The sequence below is a fragment of the Plectropomus leopardus genome, chromosome 15, assembly GCF_026936395.1.
Source record: "Plectropomus leopardus strain MGB_pleo_1.0 chromosome 15, ASM2693639v1, whole genome shotgun sequence".
Classification (NCBI taxonomy): domain Eukaryota; kingdom Metazoa; phylum Chordata; class Actinopteri; order Perciformes; family Serranidae; genus Plectropomus; species Plectropomus leopardus.
Window position 1 is genome coordinate 11,637,631 of NC_142190.1, and position 18,892 is coordinate 11,656,522.

The 18,892-nt window shown below is 38.9% G+C and overlaps 1 protein-coding gene across 1 annotated transcript in view; it reads left to right on the top strand.

The window, feature by feature from the left end:
* Positions 1-14,580, top strand: part of LOC121952231 (uncharacterized) — a 42,231-nt gene extending 27,651 nt beyond the window's left edge. The window contains exons 6-12 of the mRNA XM_042498774.2: positions 54-160; positions 1,458-1,605; positions 3,480-3,532; positions 5,898-5,995; positions 6,208-6,388; positions 6,541-6,744; positions 7,117-14,580. Coding sequence (XP_042354708.1) covers positions 54-160; positions 1,458-1,605; positions 3,480-3,532; positions 5,898-5,995; positions 6,208-6,388; positions 6,541-6,744; positions 7,117-8,349 — 2,024 coding nt within the window. The 3' untranslated portion in view covers positions 8,350-14,580. The remainder of the gene's footprint in view (positions 1-53; positions 161-1,457; positions 1,606-3,479; positions 3,533-5,897; positions 5,996-6,207; positions 6,389-6,540; positions 6,745-7,116) is intronic.
* The last annotated feature ends 4,312 nt before the right edge of the window (positions 14,581-18,892 follow it).

An 18,892-nucleotide genomic window follows, 5' to 3' on the forward strand; every position in this document is an offset into this window, starting at 1 on the left:
TTTCTTGAATCTTTTATGTATTTTGTTTTTGGGTTTGTTTGTTTTTTCTGCAGGATGTCCGTCTCTCAGTCTTCGAGGGCGACCTCGTAAGAGGAGAGGCAGAGATGGCAAAGACTCTCCGACCTCCAGCCAGTCAGAGTCCTGGATCGAGAGGATGAAGGTATGTTCACTGACTCGCTGGTTGTTTTTCAGGTGTTTACGTAAATTTAACAGATTGCTGTATCGTCTTAGATAAACATCTAAGCACATATGAAATAATTTTTATGGTGCTGAGATTAAATGCACCTGCTATTGGGTTATTTGAAGATTCTTTGAAGAAGAATTTCTTCCTCGACGCCCACCAGGTTTGTCCTTTTCCAATTTTTAAAACTAACAATCTTAGTTGAACACCATACTGGATTTGATCTGGTCAGGATCATTTTTAGTCATTTCATTTTAGAACGGACAAACAGACAAACCGGATATAATAACAGCCTTAAAACTGCTAATTACATATCTTTGAGTCGGTGTTATTAAGTCTCAATATTCCAAAGACAACATATTGAACACCAAAATATCCTGTTTGTATAGGATCTTTCAGACAGAGCCAGAGAAGTGAGATGTATTTAAGATCATAACTATATTCACAAAGAGGAACAGTGTCAGTGCATTTCTTCCTGACACTGGATTTTTACGAAACAACACAACTGCTGCTTTAATAATGACGTCTGCGTTTAACCAGAACACACAAACATTATACAGGATTCCCACAGTCATGAGAAATCTGGAAGTCATGGAATTTCTCTATCCTGTTTTTCAGGCCTGGACAAATCATTGAATTGGTAAAAATCATTAAAAGTTCTGGAAAATTCAAGAAATTTTGCTGCATACCATGAAGTTAATTGTAACAGTGATCTTCTCAGGATAACCTTCCATGAAATGTAACATAACGGCAAATGTTTTTTCTGTAAGGCAGCTTTTGACACTATGCAGCTCTAACATGCATCGACTGAGATCCACGCAATATATAGTTTCAGCATCGGCATTGTGATGGGCAGTAGTAGCACCACAAGACGCGCTATGTCAGTGAAGGCAAAATAACTCAAACAGCTTATTTGCTGCTTGATTTAAGAGGAAATCTTGCATGGTTCTCCTTTTCATGACTAATACTGGCCAAGCCAGTATCCCCTTTATGACACGTTAAGTGGATATGTGACAGTGTGGTGATGTTTGTTATCAGAAGTGAGACCCTGTATTTGTGTAGAAAACTACTATAACAGGGCCAGTGTCATATACACAGTGAAGTGCATGCTTTTGCGAAATGGAAATTTCATCATGGGGCCTTGAAAACTCATTAAAAAGTGAAATTTTGTCCTTCAAAATTTGTGAGAACCCTGCTTATATGCTTCATTTGACTTGAATCATGTTTCTGTTAACGAGTTCATTTCAAACCTTTTCCCGTCTCGTCTCGCTCTCAGGAGAACGTGATGGGCAGCGTGGAGGTCGGCTGTGAGGGCAGCTGGCTCCCTCACCCTGAAGAGCAGCTGTTTCTGGACCAGCTCTTCACCTACATGGAGCGCCTCGGCTCGCCCATCCATAAAGTCCCCAACTTGGGCTTTAAGAAAAGTGAGTCTCTGTTTTTTTGTCTTTCTTTTTCTTGTCTCTTTCTTGTTCTGTTCTGTCTTTCTTTAGCCCTTTTTACTTAGAGATTATGCTATAAGGCCACTGTGAAGTCCCTTTTTTGTAACTCCTTTGCATTTTAAAAACAACCAAACAAAATTCTGCTCCAGTGTGTGGACAAGTGTGATGTTTGACACAACATCGTCAGCCTCCAGTGAGACATATAACATGCACGTGACAGTGCTTTATTAACAATAACAATGGCATAACATGGTGATAGCAATCATTTACACTCTCTGTTACATGGCTTCTGATCTTGCTTTTTGCTTTGGGGGTAAGGAGCTCCCAAATGTCATTTCGTCCACTGTTCTTCTTCTTTAAATTCGCCACTAACGGCTGTGAGCTGTTATTTAAATCTCCTGTGGTGGGTCGCAAGCATACCGCGCCATCATAACGTCACACCAGCCCCGACTACGATCCTGTCCTGCTGCCTGTCCCTTTAACACAGAACTCAATTTGGCGCTGTTACTACCTCTGTTGCTGGCTTAAAGGTGAGACAACTTTGTCCCCCAGTTACACCATCGTAACTTTAATACAGAGTGGTGAGGTGGTATAACGGCACAATATTCCCGCCTTGAACAGGCAGTGTTAAAGGGGCATTTCTTTCTCTTTTTTTGTTCTTTTAATTCTTCTTTTCTTTCTTTCTTTAAAAGGTGAATGGTAGTGCTCCTGACATTTGAGAAATGAAAGTAGAAGGTCACAGGTTTATTTCATCCCCATCATGCTTCTGGCTAAATGTGTCAGAAGACATTTTGTTTTACCTTTTTATTCAACTAGAATTGCGCCATTGGGATTAAAAATGCTTTAGAATCAGTGCAACAATCAACTACAGTCAGTTACAAACTAACAACCTAAAACAGAAACTTTTAACATATATCATAACGTAAAAAATTATCCAAATAAAACTGTGAAATCTAAAACAAATTGTCAATAAGCACAATGTAAAAGATCATAACCTTGAAATAACAGTTGCTGAAACAGCAGTATGTCTGGTGATAGACGGCTGCAGCTCAAAACTCCTGCTCGACTGGTTTCATGATCACACTTGTGTCTTTGTGTTCAGGCTTTATATCTCACCTTAACTTTTGACCTCACAGTTCAACAGAAAATCAAACTAACCTAGATTAACTGAATTTTTTGGAGGCAACAGAAACAAGTTTTATATTGAACTGTGTTGTGGTGATATGACCTTAATGTTACAAATACTTTTGTAATATTTGTAGTAATTTGAATCTGAATATTCTCTGCTCTCCTCAATTTTTAAGTTCAGCATGCTATTTTTATGGCCTTGTCAATTATTGAGTCAGCTGTTTGATTTAAAAATAACAATATCAACATAAATTATGCATAATAATACCACACCTCAAAAGGTTACTTTTTTAAAATAAGAAATGCTAATTTAATGTTTTTTTAATAATTATTTAATGTCTGAATGAATATTTCAATTAACTTGGGAAACTCTGGGATCTTAATGGTATTTTGAATATTTTTTAGAGATGGTTAATAATAATAATAAAGGTGGAGCTGCCAGAAGCACCAGAAGAAGTGAATATGTGAGGTAGTTCATCATTAGTAAAAATGCAAACATGAAAACAGAGGAGGGTTCGTTTCAGCTTGATCTTTACAAGGAGGAGATAATATCATCATGCATATTTAAAGTACTTTGCAGGTTTTATCAGAACACATTTGTTTAGTCAAATTGAGAGTTTTTATTTCAGAATTACAACTTTTATCTGCTCTGTGTTTCACATTTGCACGTCGTGTCTGTTTCTACTTGCCGTGCTGCTGAGTTGTAAAATGTCCGCCCTCTTTTCCCTCAGTTGACCTCTTCCTCATGTACTCTGTGGTGAAGCGGCTCGGAGGCTACAAGAAGGTGAGTCACTTCAGGTTTCTTCAGTTTATTTAGCTCATTTAACCTTTATTTAGAGCAGGGGTCTTCAATGTTTTTTTTGGCCAAGGACCTCTTAGCCAAAAAAGAGACAGATCAGGGACCCCCTACTACAAATATTGTACTTGCATGTTTAACAGGGCCTTTAATACTATGTATAGCAGCCTAAAGTGTAATGTATAAACACACCCTTTTATGGTGCATACATACAAAGCTGTTAAAGTAATAATTAGCAGATTCGTGGATTTGCAATATACATCATCTTTGTTTATGAGGTGGATGGTATTTCAGATCCTCTTGTTGTGGCTCACAAGAATTTATGTGTGATTCATAACCCAATTCAGACATTTGTCCACAGGTTTTAACTGTTTAAGTCCAAATTATATGAAAGACCCAGTGATTCTTATGGTTTCTTACATTTCTTTAGTGTAATTTTAAAAACAAACAAAAACCTTAAATTTAAACTTCAGTAAAATTAACAAACAAGAATTTCAGCCAGTTAGCATGGCATAAAGACTGGAAACAGGGGAAGCAGTTGGCTGTCTTGCTGTTTTCACACAAGTGATCTTTACAGGTGCTTCTAGGTGGGTTTTGTTATTTTTGGACAGAGCCAGGCTTTATGCTAAGTTAATATTAGCTAAATTAAACTAAGTTTAGTGGATGAAGCCTTATATTTCCTCTACTGACATCTAACAAATGAACGTGAAGGATTTACAAGATGAACACAACTGACAATACTGACTATTTTCAATAGGGAAAATCAAAAGCAGTACCTTGTTAATTAACTGTAACACTCCACTATATGAAATAAAGAGGGAAGTTCTGCCTGAAACAATCTGCCATTTCTTAGCAGTTTACAGTAAATAAACACGTGGCAAGAGCAGCTTTACTGTGAACGTAAACAGGCAGACGGGACAGAAACAGGCAGTGCAGTTTCAGCTCAGTGCTGCACTGTTTCACAACAAAAGGCCTGTTCAGTCGTTCATTTCACCCTCTGTACTGGACTGAGCCTTGTACTGAACAATACTGTATTATACAGCAGGGTGTTACACCCCTAATGACACACTGTGTAATGTGTCTCACACACACAAACAGGCATTAAAAAAATCAAGTTCAAATTCCAACCAACATGTATTTCATTCAAATAACTTTTAATTCAGCCCACGTAGCCTTATCCTAAAATACATTCCAGCTGCGGTCACACTTGAATTAAGTCCTCATTTGTTTCTGTGAAGAAGAGAGTGAGACGAATTTGTCTGCTGGTTGTGAATTAACCCTGCGTCACTCACTTGGCACGGGAATCCAATCAGATTGAACTTTGACACGTGAATCTGCGATGCTCTCCAACCCTCAGCCAGTTTGTATATTTACATAAACTTGTTTGTATGACTGTGCAGTGGAATAAGCAGCGGAGGAAGTTATGCTGCTTGAGATATTATTAAAGGGGAGATGACCTAAAAAAAAGGCTTTTTCAAAGTGTGGAATGCTGAAAGTGCATGAGCAATAAACCCTGCTCACATTTGTTTCCCTCTACTGTCTGCTCTTATAAGAGCACTGCAGACTCATACAAAAGTCCCTTACACAACCCCTCTACCCTCTGCGCACACCTACATCAACAAAAAAAACTTAAACTGGCTCTATTACTGTTGCCATTTTTATGTTGTTTGTTTATATGTTAGTTAACTCACTTTACTGTCTTTATTTTTTTTAAGTCTTTCTTTTAAAATTGTGTGTATGTACTGTAAATGTGTGTGTGTGTGTGTGTGTGTGTGTGTGTGTGTGTGTGTATAAAATATATATTACAGTTTCCAGACTTTTAAACATATCAAACTTGCATGTCTCAAAGTTTGTTGAGTATTAGGTGCCATGCATCTTTCAGACCACAAGAGTGCAGGGCACACTAACAAGATGTGCTCGTAACCTCTGGAAGGAGAGCAGCTTCTGCTGTATTATTCTTCCACTTTAGCTGTGTGCTACTTAAAGCTGTTTAAACTCATGAAATCATTAGTGTTTTACATTATACTGTGGTCATTGTTGATTGATTGTTATTTCTTCTTTGTTGTTTTTGTAAGCACACAAAAACCTACAAAACCCATATGTATTTTGTATTGACATTGTAGACGGATTAACGGATAACTAACACTGTTAACATCAATATGAAAAACACTGGTGTTGAGGGTCTGTTGCACCTAAATACAGAGAATATTCAAATTTAGCAAATGATTACACGTGGAATATTTCATTTTTATCTCATGTTTGAGTGGTAGTTCAATTTTTACATAAGCCATGACAGTCCTACCCAGAACAAGCAAGTTCATTTCATTCAATTGTGTTTGTGTTTGTGTCAAAGGTGACAGTGGACCGTCTCTGGAAAGTAGTTTATAATGAGCTGGGAGGATGCCCCGGCAGCACCAGTGCTGCTACCTGCACCAGGAGACACTATGAGAGGTAGGACACAAACTCTAATCCCCCCCAGAACATCTTGAAAATATAAATAAATCACTCAGGCAAAAAAGAAAAGAAAAGTGCATGAACTAAGTGTCCAGTAACTGTGTGTGTGTGTGTGTCTCTCTCTCTCTCTCTCTCTCTCTCTCTCTCTCTCTCTCTCTCTCTCTCTCTCTCTCTCTCTCTCTCTCTCTCTCTCTCTCTCTCTCTCTCAGGTTGATGCTTCCCTATGAAGAGCACCTCAGAGCAGGAGGAGCAGAGTTCAAAATCCCTGAATCCCCCATGCCTCCAAAACCCAGAGGGATAAGAGGAAGGAAACCACTTCAGAGAGGCAGAAAACCAGGACTCAAAGCCAAGGACAAGAAGATGACAACCCCTGCTGGTTCCTCTCATGCTGTAAGTGATGGCCCAACTGTGAACAAAAGTTATTCTTTATTATTATAATTATTTTTTTATCACGCGGATACATGCTACTCTTTGCTGCCCATTCACACTTAACTTAACAATATAGCTTACTTAATAACACTGGTCTTTATCTCTCTTTGCAGATCGTTAACCCGAATGGCACCGTAGTGGTGAAGAGAGGGCGAGGCCGGCCGCCAGGCACACGCAACAAGGCCACGCTGATCGCTCAGGCGAAGCTGCTGGCTCAGCAGCAGGCTAAAGCCAAAGCAGCAGCCGAGACTCAGCAGCAGAGTCCTCTGCTTCCAGTCAGAAGTGCAGGCGGACCGGCCCCCAGCAGCACACACAGGGTAATGCCTCAGGCTCAACTTCCTGAGTGTAATCAGCCAGAGATATTCAAGTTTTTAAGACTTTCATGAAATAGAAGTGTTGAGATGTAGTTCTCTTCTTGTTGCCAGTGAGGACTAGCTTTGTTTTAAGGTAGTTGTATTGACAACACAAAAATATATAAAATATAAGATAAAATTAAAAAAAATATATTTAACATTACTAACAAATATATATTTAACATAATACTAACAAATATAGAATATAATCAGCCTTTTACTGAAAAAATGTAAAATGAATTTTGAAGTTGCTGTTTTTTTAGGATTACAACAGAGAAATATTATAAAGTGTTATCCATAACAGTCTTTTTCTTCTTCTCTGTTTATTTCCTGCAGCCTGTCCAGCCGGCTATACTTCCTGTCAACATGCCCCTCACTCCGGATCTCTCCCCCATGTCCGCCCCCTTCCTCCCCTTCCAGCCCAAACCAAAGGAGCTGAAGCCGGACAGAGGGGAGTCCGTGGCTCCTGCCCCAAGTGTGCTCCTCTCCACTCTGCCTCGCCACTTTGTGGGAGGATCTCTGGGCGGCTTCAGCCCCATCAAAGGCGTCTGTCCTCTGGATGTCTTCAGGAACCGCATCAGCCTCCAGAGAGGCCCGGAGAGCCCGGCCCTGACGCCTCAGGACTCGACCCAGCACCACCATGCAACCATCTACACCCTGCAGCCAAAAAGTGGAAGCCAGGAAACGTCTCATCCCAGCGGAGACCAGCCTCAGCCTCAGCCCCACCTGCTCCACCAGCAGCACAACCGCTGCTCGGGGTGTACCGTGGACGAGGCTGCCCAGAGAGGAGGCGGGCGGGACGCCAGGAACCGGCCTCCTTTGCCCCCTCTCCGGGTGCTGCCTTTGAACCTGGACTGCAGCGTTCAGGTGTGCCAGCTGATGAGGACTCGCCTGGGTTCGTCTCAGTTCCAGACCTTCACCCGCCGACTGTCTGAGGCTCTGTCCCAGGACCTGAGCACCAAGCCCCCGTGCTCCCCCATCACTCCTCCCCCCGAGCAGGCGCTGCCTCTCAACCTCAGCAAACGCTTCACGACTAAGAGACCCAGCACAGAGGGACCAGAGCCGAGTCTGGCAACCATCAATGGGAACACAGATCAGCCGCCATCCAAAAGACCCAGACCGGAGCAGGCCGAGGACTTCAGTCTGGGGGGGCGGTCCAGCACTGTAGGAAACGGAGGAGGAGGAGGAGCAGAGCAGGATGTGGAGATGAAGAACCAGGAGGAACCCGCAGACCTGAGCTCCCCCAGCAGGATCAGGGCCTTCCTGCTCGGGCTGCCACCCTTCCAGGTGAAATTCGAGGAGGATCTGAACGGAACGAGGTTTGGGAAATTTCTTCCTCCAGGGTCTCTGGCTGAACCCCAGAGGACTGAGACAGAGACCGGAGTGGCGATAAAGAAAGAAGTAAAGAAGGAGGAGGAGGTGGTTGAAATAGAGCGATGTGAAACTGAGAGAAGCAACAAACTACAGAAGTCGGAGCAGGAGGAGAAAGATCCTGCCCACCTCTCTGGTCCCGGTCCGGCTGAGCTGAAGAGAACCGGGCCCTCAAACACTGACACACACTGTTTTTAGCATTATTCCCTCTGTTGATAATAGCATTTTGTCATCAGAAAACTGTTGGATGAATCTGGGATTTGGCGGTTTCGGAACATGGAAAGCCGTGGGGCTTGGTGTTGGTTTTGGACGCCGGATGATTCGGTGGTTGATCCAGCTCAGGTTAACGCCTGAACACGTGGAGCAGGGATGTGTCTTTGCTTTATGTCTGAAAACAATTTAACTCAAACCTTCTGTTCGTTTTGCCATTTTTGTCTCTTTGTTGTTATTTCCTGTTTTGTATTCCTGGATTTCGATCATGTCGTTGATTGAACTTTGCATAGGAGTGATGATGCTGAGACTCATGACAATCACAAATCGGTTTCTCCTCCTTTCTCTGTTAATTTCTGTCTCTTAAAGGTTAAAAAGAAACAGAGGAATGAGACTGTGACTCTTTAACAAACACTGCCATAACCCTCCATAACACTATTAACTCCACTATTCAATGTTACGGTGAAATATTGAATAAGATCCATATTACTTAAAAATAAAAATCAATTCTATCTATGGGTGATGCTATGCATCAAGACTTCATAAATAAGCATCTAGAGTGTACTGTAGTTTGGTAGTTTCATTTTTAAATTGTACTCTACTTCTGTAGAGAGATAGTTATTTTCTGATAAAGTGTCTAGATGTTATCTGGAGCTCCTCGGTCTTCACATTATAGCTCGTTAAGTGAAGCCTTTCTATAGTCTTGCTCGTTAGCTAAAATTATATAAACTTCTTACACATATGTGCCTTAAAATAGCCTGCGATCTGTTTCATCGCTGGCTTCAAAAACATTCAGTTAAAGAGATACCTTGATGTTGGACCTGTTTAGTTTCTCTTCACTCCTCAGTAGGGCTGGGCTTGGATACAAAACCCAAGTTTCTGCTTCCGAAATATAAACAAAGCTTCAAACAAAAGCAGCCAAAGTTGTAAAATTCTAAATATTATCAGCTTTCTGAAGTAAACAGCCTAAAACTGGTTAAAAAAAAAAGAAAAGAAAATAGGTTTAAAATCAAGTGTACAAATCTGACCGCACATTAGTTGCCAGCTGTCTCTCTGATGTTCGTTACCGAGCCCTGCTGTTTGCATGTAAAGACCACTGTGGCCACAGGATATCAACAGGAGAAAGAATTATGTTTAGAGATCAAACATAAACATGTTGTCCAAACATTCAGACTACCTCAGGTTTTTGTTGTTTTTTTTTTCGCTCCAGGGGAGTGGAGCGTACCATCATGCATTCTGGAAGATGGCAGGGTTGGATGCTGGTCCATAAACACAGACAGACTTAGATTTCCTCTTGATTTAAAGGATAACTCTGGTGTTTTTTTCCTGATATTATCAATATTATTTACTACTATGTTTAATTCTACATTTGCACTTGGCCCTGGTGTTGATAAGCGCTCTCCTTATCTTCATTCAGGCATGATTGTGATTGGATCTAAACTTAGTTGCAGAGTAGGAAGGCAGGTGGTGGATTTATGCACAGCATTAGCAAGAAAACATGGCGATAGGTGACTTTTCAACTTGATAGGGATTTTTTTTTCTTATGGCAATAGTTTGACATTTTGGGAAATGCACAGTTCGCTTCTAGTATCAACTTCCGTGATTTCCAGCCAAAATAATAGTCTGACACATTACCCCCTGCAGAACTTTGCTTTTAAATGTCAGTTTCTGTACAGATTAAACAAATAAGGTTGTTTCATTTTCATCTGCAAAGTTTAGAGGTGTATTCTTACCAGTTAACTACCAGCTTACCACAACAATGTTGTGTTGTGACGTTATGAGACTGTGTGTGTGTGTATTTTATAATGGCAAAGTGTGATCCTGTTTTAGTGGGAACTACCACAGAAGTGGTTTGGAGTACTTTGCCAGATGTTTATATATCCGCCTGTCTGTCTGTGAACAGATTTTGTCGTGAGATAGTCACAAAACAAAATGCAGTCATGAAACTTTAACAGATGTGTAGCTGGGATAAAAATGTAGGCTGAGTTCTACGATGTGTGGATCAGTGGAGTAGGGAGAAGAAGCGATTCTTTGGAGAACAATACGATATTTGCTGATTCTGCCATGATACAACTTTTAGGGAATTCAGGGGACTGTGATCGATATGAGACAATATCACATGCCCATTGAACACAATTGGTTGCAAAGCAGCTTATCAACTGCAAATGCTCTGCCTGTTGACCCTCATTTTCTCCACAATCCAAAATATTTCCACATGGCTGATTCATTCTGGAGTAAATGACATTATCCTCATTATCATCTATTTCTCAGCAACCTGCTGTTGTCATTGAATTTCAAAATAATTATCTTATATTAGATAACAGGGATCAATATTTTTGCTTCACATCAGTGTATTTGGATAGTTCAGCATTGAATTGATGCATTGATCAAGATTGATGGATCGTCACGCACCTAGTAGTAAGAAGGAAAGGTGTCATTGGTCCATTTTACCTGGTCCACCTTTCTTTTATTTGCAGATCGCTGCTGGAGTGATACCATTGCAGCATCTTTGAGCGTAGCTCACCTAATTTCACATTTACTGTACCAACAGGAGAGTGGTATCAACTTGCTTCCCAAAATGTCAAACTATTGCCTTAAGAATAGCTGGAATCTGATTATATTCTGACTGTTAAAATGAATTTTTCCTGAAGACATCCAGCTGCAGATCGTTTGTTAATGCCAGCTGAAAGTAAAAACTCAAACTTGCAGCATTTATTGTTTCACCAAAGAACGTGTTGCCGTTTCCCCACATTAAACCAATCCGCTGCTCCACACGGCTTTATCCTCTTCTTCATCTAAAGTGCCAAAACAAAACACCAACTCCATATTGGGACAAAACCTTTTGTAGCAAAAAAAAAAAAGTAAAATGTCAAGGTATCCCTTTAATCGCAGCCTTTTCTTCTTCGACTCGTCCCTTTTTGTTTCAGATTTGCACACCTACTGTACCCATGTGCTTCATTTATTTTCCATATTTATATTTGCCATGTTTATTTTTCCTTCTGCCAACATTTTGTTATTTTTAGTAGTGGAATCAGCTACGACACCGAAATAAGTGGTGCTCTTTATTCTTAGTTATGTAGCCATATTGTTGTATTTTTTTATTGATAAAGCTGCAAATTCTTTTCATCTCAGCAAGTCATTAAATCTTGACTTCAGCCTCAAACAGCTTTGAGATCAATTTTCTCACAGCAGATTTATTTGTTAGGAGAGTTTTAAGACAATATCTTAAAAGAACTGAATTAAAAGAGAACGTGACTTGTTATGAAAATATTTGCAGTTTTTTTCGGATTTATTTTGACTGTTTGGCTTTGTGTGAGACAGATATGAATTGTTGAATGAATGCATGAGTAGAGAAATGTATACTCAGTAGATCTTAGCTGGGCAGATGCACCAAAGCACATGTAACTCCACCAGAAATCCCCAGACCTGTGTAACCTTTCTATAGCATTTATCATCATGTTAAAGTCAGAGTTATTATTAGTGTTCTGGGATATTATAAGTCATTATTTTACTGCGCTGGCAGTTCATCCTGTTTGCTTTAAGAAATGTCACTTTTCACAGTAATGTCTGTTTTTTCCCTTCACTTGAGGTGAAAAATGAGCAGTAACAAGAGGAAGATGGTGAAATGCATCTTCCTTCTTTGTGATTATTTCTTGAAAACAATCAATGCAGTAAGATTTGAAATTTCTCACAGCAAGTCTGATAATCTTACTACAGGATTAATGTATAGTTTGTGTGTCGCTCTGCTTCATTCACTCTGTAAACCTTTATTTATTAAGGCATGGTGTTTCTGAGCGTGCTCGAGCGTTCACACTCGAGCAGTAAATGTCTCGGTGTGCTTCGTGGAACGAGTTCGTACAGCGGCAGCTAAAGCTAAAAGTGTTTGTTGCTATTTTGAGCGGCCACGCTCAATAATGGGGTAAAAAATCGATTAGTAGGCTAATGTGTCACCAGCAACGATGAGTAACGGCATGTTTGTTTCGTTCTCATAACTTTACACATTTTCTGAGTCTTGTAGTCTTGACGGTAAAATGGCACGCACTTTTAGACAGTCTGTGCTCAAAGACACTAGTGGCGTTGCACTCAGTCTTACATAAGATGAGTGATAGATGTAGGGAGTTTGAGTTTAAGCTGCACCCATTTTCACATCTCCATAAGCCTTACCAATCACTGCACAAATGGTGTTTGGCTTTTGGATTGTCAGTTTTTGAACATGGGAATAAATATCGGATACAGTCCCTGGACTAGGGATGTTAGTAATGAACCTTTAATATTTTGAATTTTGACTCTGCCTCCTCTCTATGGCGGCAGTCTTCTCACCCCTTCGAGTTAGGCGTAAACACTTTTGCCTTCGGATGACAGACTGTACGAACTTGTTCATTTCAAGTTCAATACTCTCACACACTGGGAGCCTCCCAGTCAAACCACAGCTTCACTGGACCAGTTTTTTCTCAGTTCTCAGTTTGACATTTGTTGCCTTAGTTAGTTTTATTTTATGTCCTGCATGTTAATTTTTATGTTAATGACAACATGCCACCTCCGCCTGGTGTGTCATTCAAAGTGGAGACCTTGTAGTTATCAGTTAAAGGAGAGTCTAATAGTTTTTCTTCTTCTTTGGTTATTTAAGCTTTAGTTTGTAAAGGTTTCTTTAGGTATAATTTCTTTTTTTTCCTTTGATAAAGTTAAAGATTTAAATGTTTACATTTGTTATGCATGTTCAAACAGATCTGTTATATCCAGTGTTTTGCACACTACTTCATCAGTCTTGAACGGCACTGCTCATTAATGTAAAGTACTTAAAAATTAAGTGCCTGATACTTAAAGGTGAAAATCGGACTTGATACTTGTAAGCAAATGAACGTAAAATTTGCTCATTAGCCTTCATGCCATTGACTTGAACAACGGCGCCTGTTGTCGTTTGATGTTTTCTCAATCCTGTGTTTTAAAGCACCAGAGGAGATTATCTCATTAAAGGCGACAGCAGGACGCTCGCTCGGCTCCGTGGCGTCTGTCAGAGCAAACTGGACCTACAGGACTCGACACCTAGTGGCCATCAGAGCGCTCGGTGATGTGATTCATCCGGTGAGCAACATTCATGAAGATAAATGATCAAATTAAAGGTGCCACATGTGACTTTCTAACATCTGTTAGTTGTTTGAAAACAGGAGAAGGGCGCTGTCCCATTTCTGAAGAAAAAAACATACAGAAGAAGAATACCTTTGTGGTGTGTCCTCTTAAATCAGTAGTATCAGGAAGACTCACTACTACTTGCAGAAAAAACAAAATAAAATTAGATCTTTTGTTATTGATTGATTTTTTTTTTTGACTGTAGAACATTATAAAATAGCAGAAACCAATAAAAGTCCTAAATTGCATCGTTAAATGTCATTTTGTTCGGCCATCAGTCCAAAACCCAAATGTATTTAGTTTACTAACATACAGGTGAAGAAATCCAGCATGTTTCCTCATTTAAGAAGCTGAAATCAGCAATTTTTAAAATATTTTTTGTTGGTATTTAATTGACTAATTGATTAATTAACTAACTGTCCCAGCTCTGGAAACGTCACATATTTGAAAAGAATCTGTTGGCCAATCGAGTTTAATGTCTCTAGTTGCTGGTCGTAAACTTGACTTTGAAGTGACGGTTGGAGCGAGAAAAAGAGGCAGCAGAAGGGCTTTTGGGAAATGATATCTGAATTTTGAGAAAGAACAGCAGTAAACGTGAACCGGACTTCCCACCATGTAAAAGTGATTTGTCGATGTTAAAATGCTGCATGTGGCACCTTTTAAAAACTGTTGGATGTTCAGCACCAATGAATGTTTCAGTCACATCCTCCTGTGATCTCACTTTATCACTTGACACCATTTCCTCTTCTTGTGTTTTTGTCGTTTTGTTTCCCTCCTCGAAACAAAAGATCAACTTTAAAAGCAGAAGTCGGTCACATGCTCTTTTCTTAACAAACTGTGTTCAACTTTTGAAGAGAACTGACGCTTACTGGTATGATCGCAGTCTAATGGCCGCTGAGGCGTTTGACTTGACCTGTTGATTGACTCTCTGTGTTCTTGCATATGTGTGATTTGATAATTGCAGATCTGCAGTACAAACTCCAGTTCCTTTTTTTTTTTTTTAGTTTCTATAAGCGGTAACCGGTTGGCAGTGTCAGGTACCATTCCATTTTAACACTGTATATTTATAATAAAAGTAATCTGTTAATAAAACCTCAGTGGGGTTTTTGTGTTTCTATCTTTCTATATTTTTTGCAAAATCATGTAAATTTGTGAGAGGTCCTAACGTAACTTGAAGTTTCAGTTGTTCAAAGAAAGCTATAACTTTAAAAAGTCACATTTTTACTATTGAATATCAACACCAAATAATATTTAATTAAACATCTGCGTCGTAATTTCGTTTGAGTTTTTTATTTTGACAGTTGTTATTCACCAGAAGGTTCTTGTATATAAATTAAGGATAAAATACTTTAAAAACCAATTTGTGTACAGCCGGATAAAAGCTGCCTGTGATTCTTCAAACTGAACACTAGATGGAGGCAGAGATCTGAAAAAATATAGCCGCACCACTCTGAGCTTTAATTTTCAGATTCATTACAGCAGCAACCCAAATATTAAGATGATGACACTTTAAGTCATAATATGAGTTATGTTAAAAGATAAATTGTAGTTTCATGAAAAAAGTTATATCATTAAGAGGACAAAGTGAAAACAGGTTAAAAGCAATGTCAATATTAAGTGGCAATATTAGAATCAAGCCCCAATTTTATAAAAAAAAATGTATTTGTGAGAAAAGTCATAATATGAGAAGTTTTAAAAATTATAATTTAATAAGGAAAGTTATAATGTTAAGAGAATCAAGTTATATTTAAAAAACAACAACAGAGTAGCTGAAACTGTGATCTCTCTCTCATGTCTCATGTTATTTTTCAGGGGTTGAGATGAAACATTTTTCTATTTGTATCCCTTTTTTCTCTCAATTGTATTCACACAGATGGATTGCTGTCCTGGTAGTTTAATTCTGCAATTTATTCAATAATTCTCGCTGTTTTTTTGATATTTTTGCAGCAATCTACCCCTGATACTGAACTCTTCTCTTACTGGTTTCAGGTAGGAAGAGTTTGTGGACTTTTCAGAAGAATTTGGACTCATTTTTCCTCTGGTAGGCTCTCAGGTTTCAGTTAGTTTTATCTATATTTTCGGAGGGTCCCTTGCTCGCTGAGGGGCCCTCAGGTGCCTCACTTCTCTGGGTTCATGTGGTGGTTTGGTGTTTCACTTCAGTATGTGTTTATCTGTCACTGGGAGTAAACCACAGCCGGTGGATACAGTTGTATAACTCTTCATGTCATTGTAGGAGCTTTGTCAAGCATATAATTAATGAAAGCAGTCTGTCAAGTTGCATCCTGGTAGTCTACAGTTGGATCCTGTGTTTTTGGAGCTTAATGATGTACTTAAAGTCCAAATATTTCAGCCTCTGCTGCTTCACTATTGACTCCTTTATTTAAATCTGTCACTTTGAATTGTCCTGTTATATGAAATGTGCCATACAGATATAGTTACCTTATGAGTCCCCCAACTTTATATAAATATGATACTGATTATCAGTTATTTTTATTATTATTATTGTCACTGAAGAACCACTTAATAACTTACTTAAAACTCAAACAGCAATAAAGGAACAAAATTTGTTCAGATGTTTGGAAATTGCAAAGATGCCTTGAATTTGGTGCTCAGTTTGTTTGCTTGTTTTTTTTATAAATGAAATTTAATAGTGCTTTACGAAATGATGAAAATATAATCTTATAAAAAAGCATGAACACAAAAATGGTAGCTGAAGTAAGCAGAAAGTTCGGAAGTATTCAAGTTTTCGAAGCATAAATCTTAAATCTTTAGATATAGAGCAAGTCCCAGGAATGTGAAAAATCAGTGTTAAGCTTTTGTGTTCAAACACACACACACACACACACACACACACACACACACACACACACACAAACACACACAAACACTGCATTCCTACCCTCCAGGACTTTTATTCTCTGTCTTTTTTCTTTTTTTTTAAGTTCGGAGTGTAAACATTCACACCAAAGAGGAAATGAACACATTCCTCAGTTGGCTGCAGGAACACTTTTACCTACACTGTGTGTGTGTGTGTGTGTGTGTGTGTGTGTGTGTGTGTGTGTGTGTGTGTGTGTGTGTGTGTGTGTGTGTGTGTAATACCTTTCAACAGCAAGGCAACTCAAAGTGCTTTACATAAGATGGAAAAAGCATAAAGAACAGCTGTAAAACAAAACACAAAAATGTTTTTAAGGAAGTGTAACATAAAACAGAAGGTGAAAATATGTAAAAGTAATGAAAGCAACTGAAAGCAATATTTTTCATACTAACGATGTATAAGGGACACTGTGTTGGGTGCTTTTGGCAGGTATTAGATTTTGAGTGTTGACAAATAAAGAATGAACCTACAATTCCAGAACAAAGCTACATTTCATAATTGATCTTGATTGCAAACAGCTGAAGTCTGTCTGCCAAGCGTGAACTCCCAGTTGGGATTCCTTCAGTATTTATTGTTGAGGTTTTAATCATGAGTCGAATTATCCACAGAGGTCTAGTCTTCTTCAAAACAAATAAACACAGGGGGATTTTAAAGCAGTAACAACATGGAATAATGCGATTAAATGTTAAAAATCAGTGTTTTCCAACGCTGTTTGGCTCAGTGCTGAGGGGCTGCCAAACACAGTGGCCAATGTGAATGAACTCATGTAGAGCCAGTGTTTGGTTTGTCCATTCTGGGCTACTGTAGAAACATGGCTGTGCAACATGGCTATCTCTGTAGACTAGCACCGGCTCCCTTAGTAGATACAAACGTCATTCTAAGGTAATGAAAACTCAAATCTTATTTTCAGGTGGTTATACACTAAAGAAATCCACTTATTATATTAATATAATACTGTATATTCCCCTAAATCCTACTGAACCTTTAACAAAGATAAAAATATATAGAACAGTTTAGTTCCCTGGAGTTTGACGACAAATGTTTAATGTTATTTATTTTAGTTAGTTCCAGTATTTCATGTCCTTCAGTGTCTCTCTCTGTCTCTCCAGTCCGGTTTCTGTTTTCTGGATTACAGAATCACCACAGGGCTCCGTCTCACTGGTTTGGTATGTGAGTTGTATTTTTTTTCCTGCACAGCCTGACAGACTTTTAACCCTTTGAGACTCATAAATATTTTCTTTTGAAGCCTCTCCTTTCTGTCTGACTGGCTCAGGCTGTAAAACAAATCCACATACATCCCATAGACAGTAGTTCAACTGAAAAATATTTCAGCTTTCAGCAGCAAAGAGACAAAAAACCTGATATTTTGATGACGTTTGTTAGTCACTAAAACAGAATTGGCTGCTTTTACGTTATTGCTGAACATCTGCCACAGTTTGCTTGTTTTTTCATTTTAAAAGCTTTAATATATTTTATGTTTTATTCAGTCTTCACTTTTTTCTATTTTATTTCCCAGTACTGGGCAACAGCTGTTACTATCCAGTGTCTTCTGTTGACTGGGCGTTTTTTTCAAAGTGTTAGTTAATGTAGGCTAATTTTAAGAATTTCTAATGACATTAATCATATCAGACAAATTATTATTCAGAGTATTATAGTGTAGTGTTTAAACTTGGAGGAGATCATGTTTTCAGCACTTTGGAACCTCTCTCTCTCTTAAAAAAATGAAAATAAATAATAATAATTGTTACTGTTATTATATTTATTATAATATCATATATATATATTTACCCATAAATATATATATTAATAGGTTATAAAAGCAGCTGCCCCAGCAGTGCTGCAGGTTTAAAGACCATCATTGATGTCTCTGAGAGAGATTTACAGCTCAACATCCACAGCGTTCAGAATTAATCCCCAGTTTGTTTCACCCCCAAAGAGTTTTTATTTCTCTAATCTGTTTTCTCTCCACATCCAACCACAACTCCCACAGCTCTGTGCGGAAACATCCAGAGCATAAAAATCTTCATATTTCGACTATCAAGTTATTGTTTCCTTTTACTTTATCTCCACTCACAGAGAGTCAGACAGACTGTATGTGTGGATGAGCCTCTGCTGTTAAACCAGGCTTAACTCTTGAGACCATCTCCGAGGATGTGAGCTTAGAGAGAGAGAGAGATTTTAAGCGTCTGGAGCTTTTATTTGATCTGTCATTCATCGATTTATTGCTGAGAATGCATCAAGAAGTGAAGAAAAACTGAGCAAGAGACTTAAAAGTGTATAAAAAGAGACTGATTTCTATGAAACAAAGGACGATTTAAAGACTGCAGATGGGAAATGGACCTTTTCTTTTTCCTTTTGTTTATTGGTCCATCTGTCCACCTGTCTGCCTCCTCCTCTGGAGACATCCCAGTATAGAGCCTGATCAATAAATTCAATCAATACCCCTCTGCCACGAAGGAGCAGAATGACTTTATAAAAAAGAAAGAAAAAAGTGAGCAGTAGCAGGCAGTAACACCACTTCAAAACCTT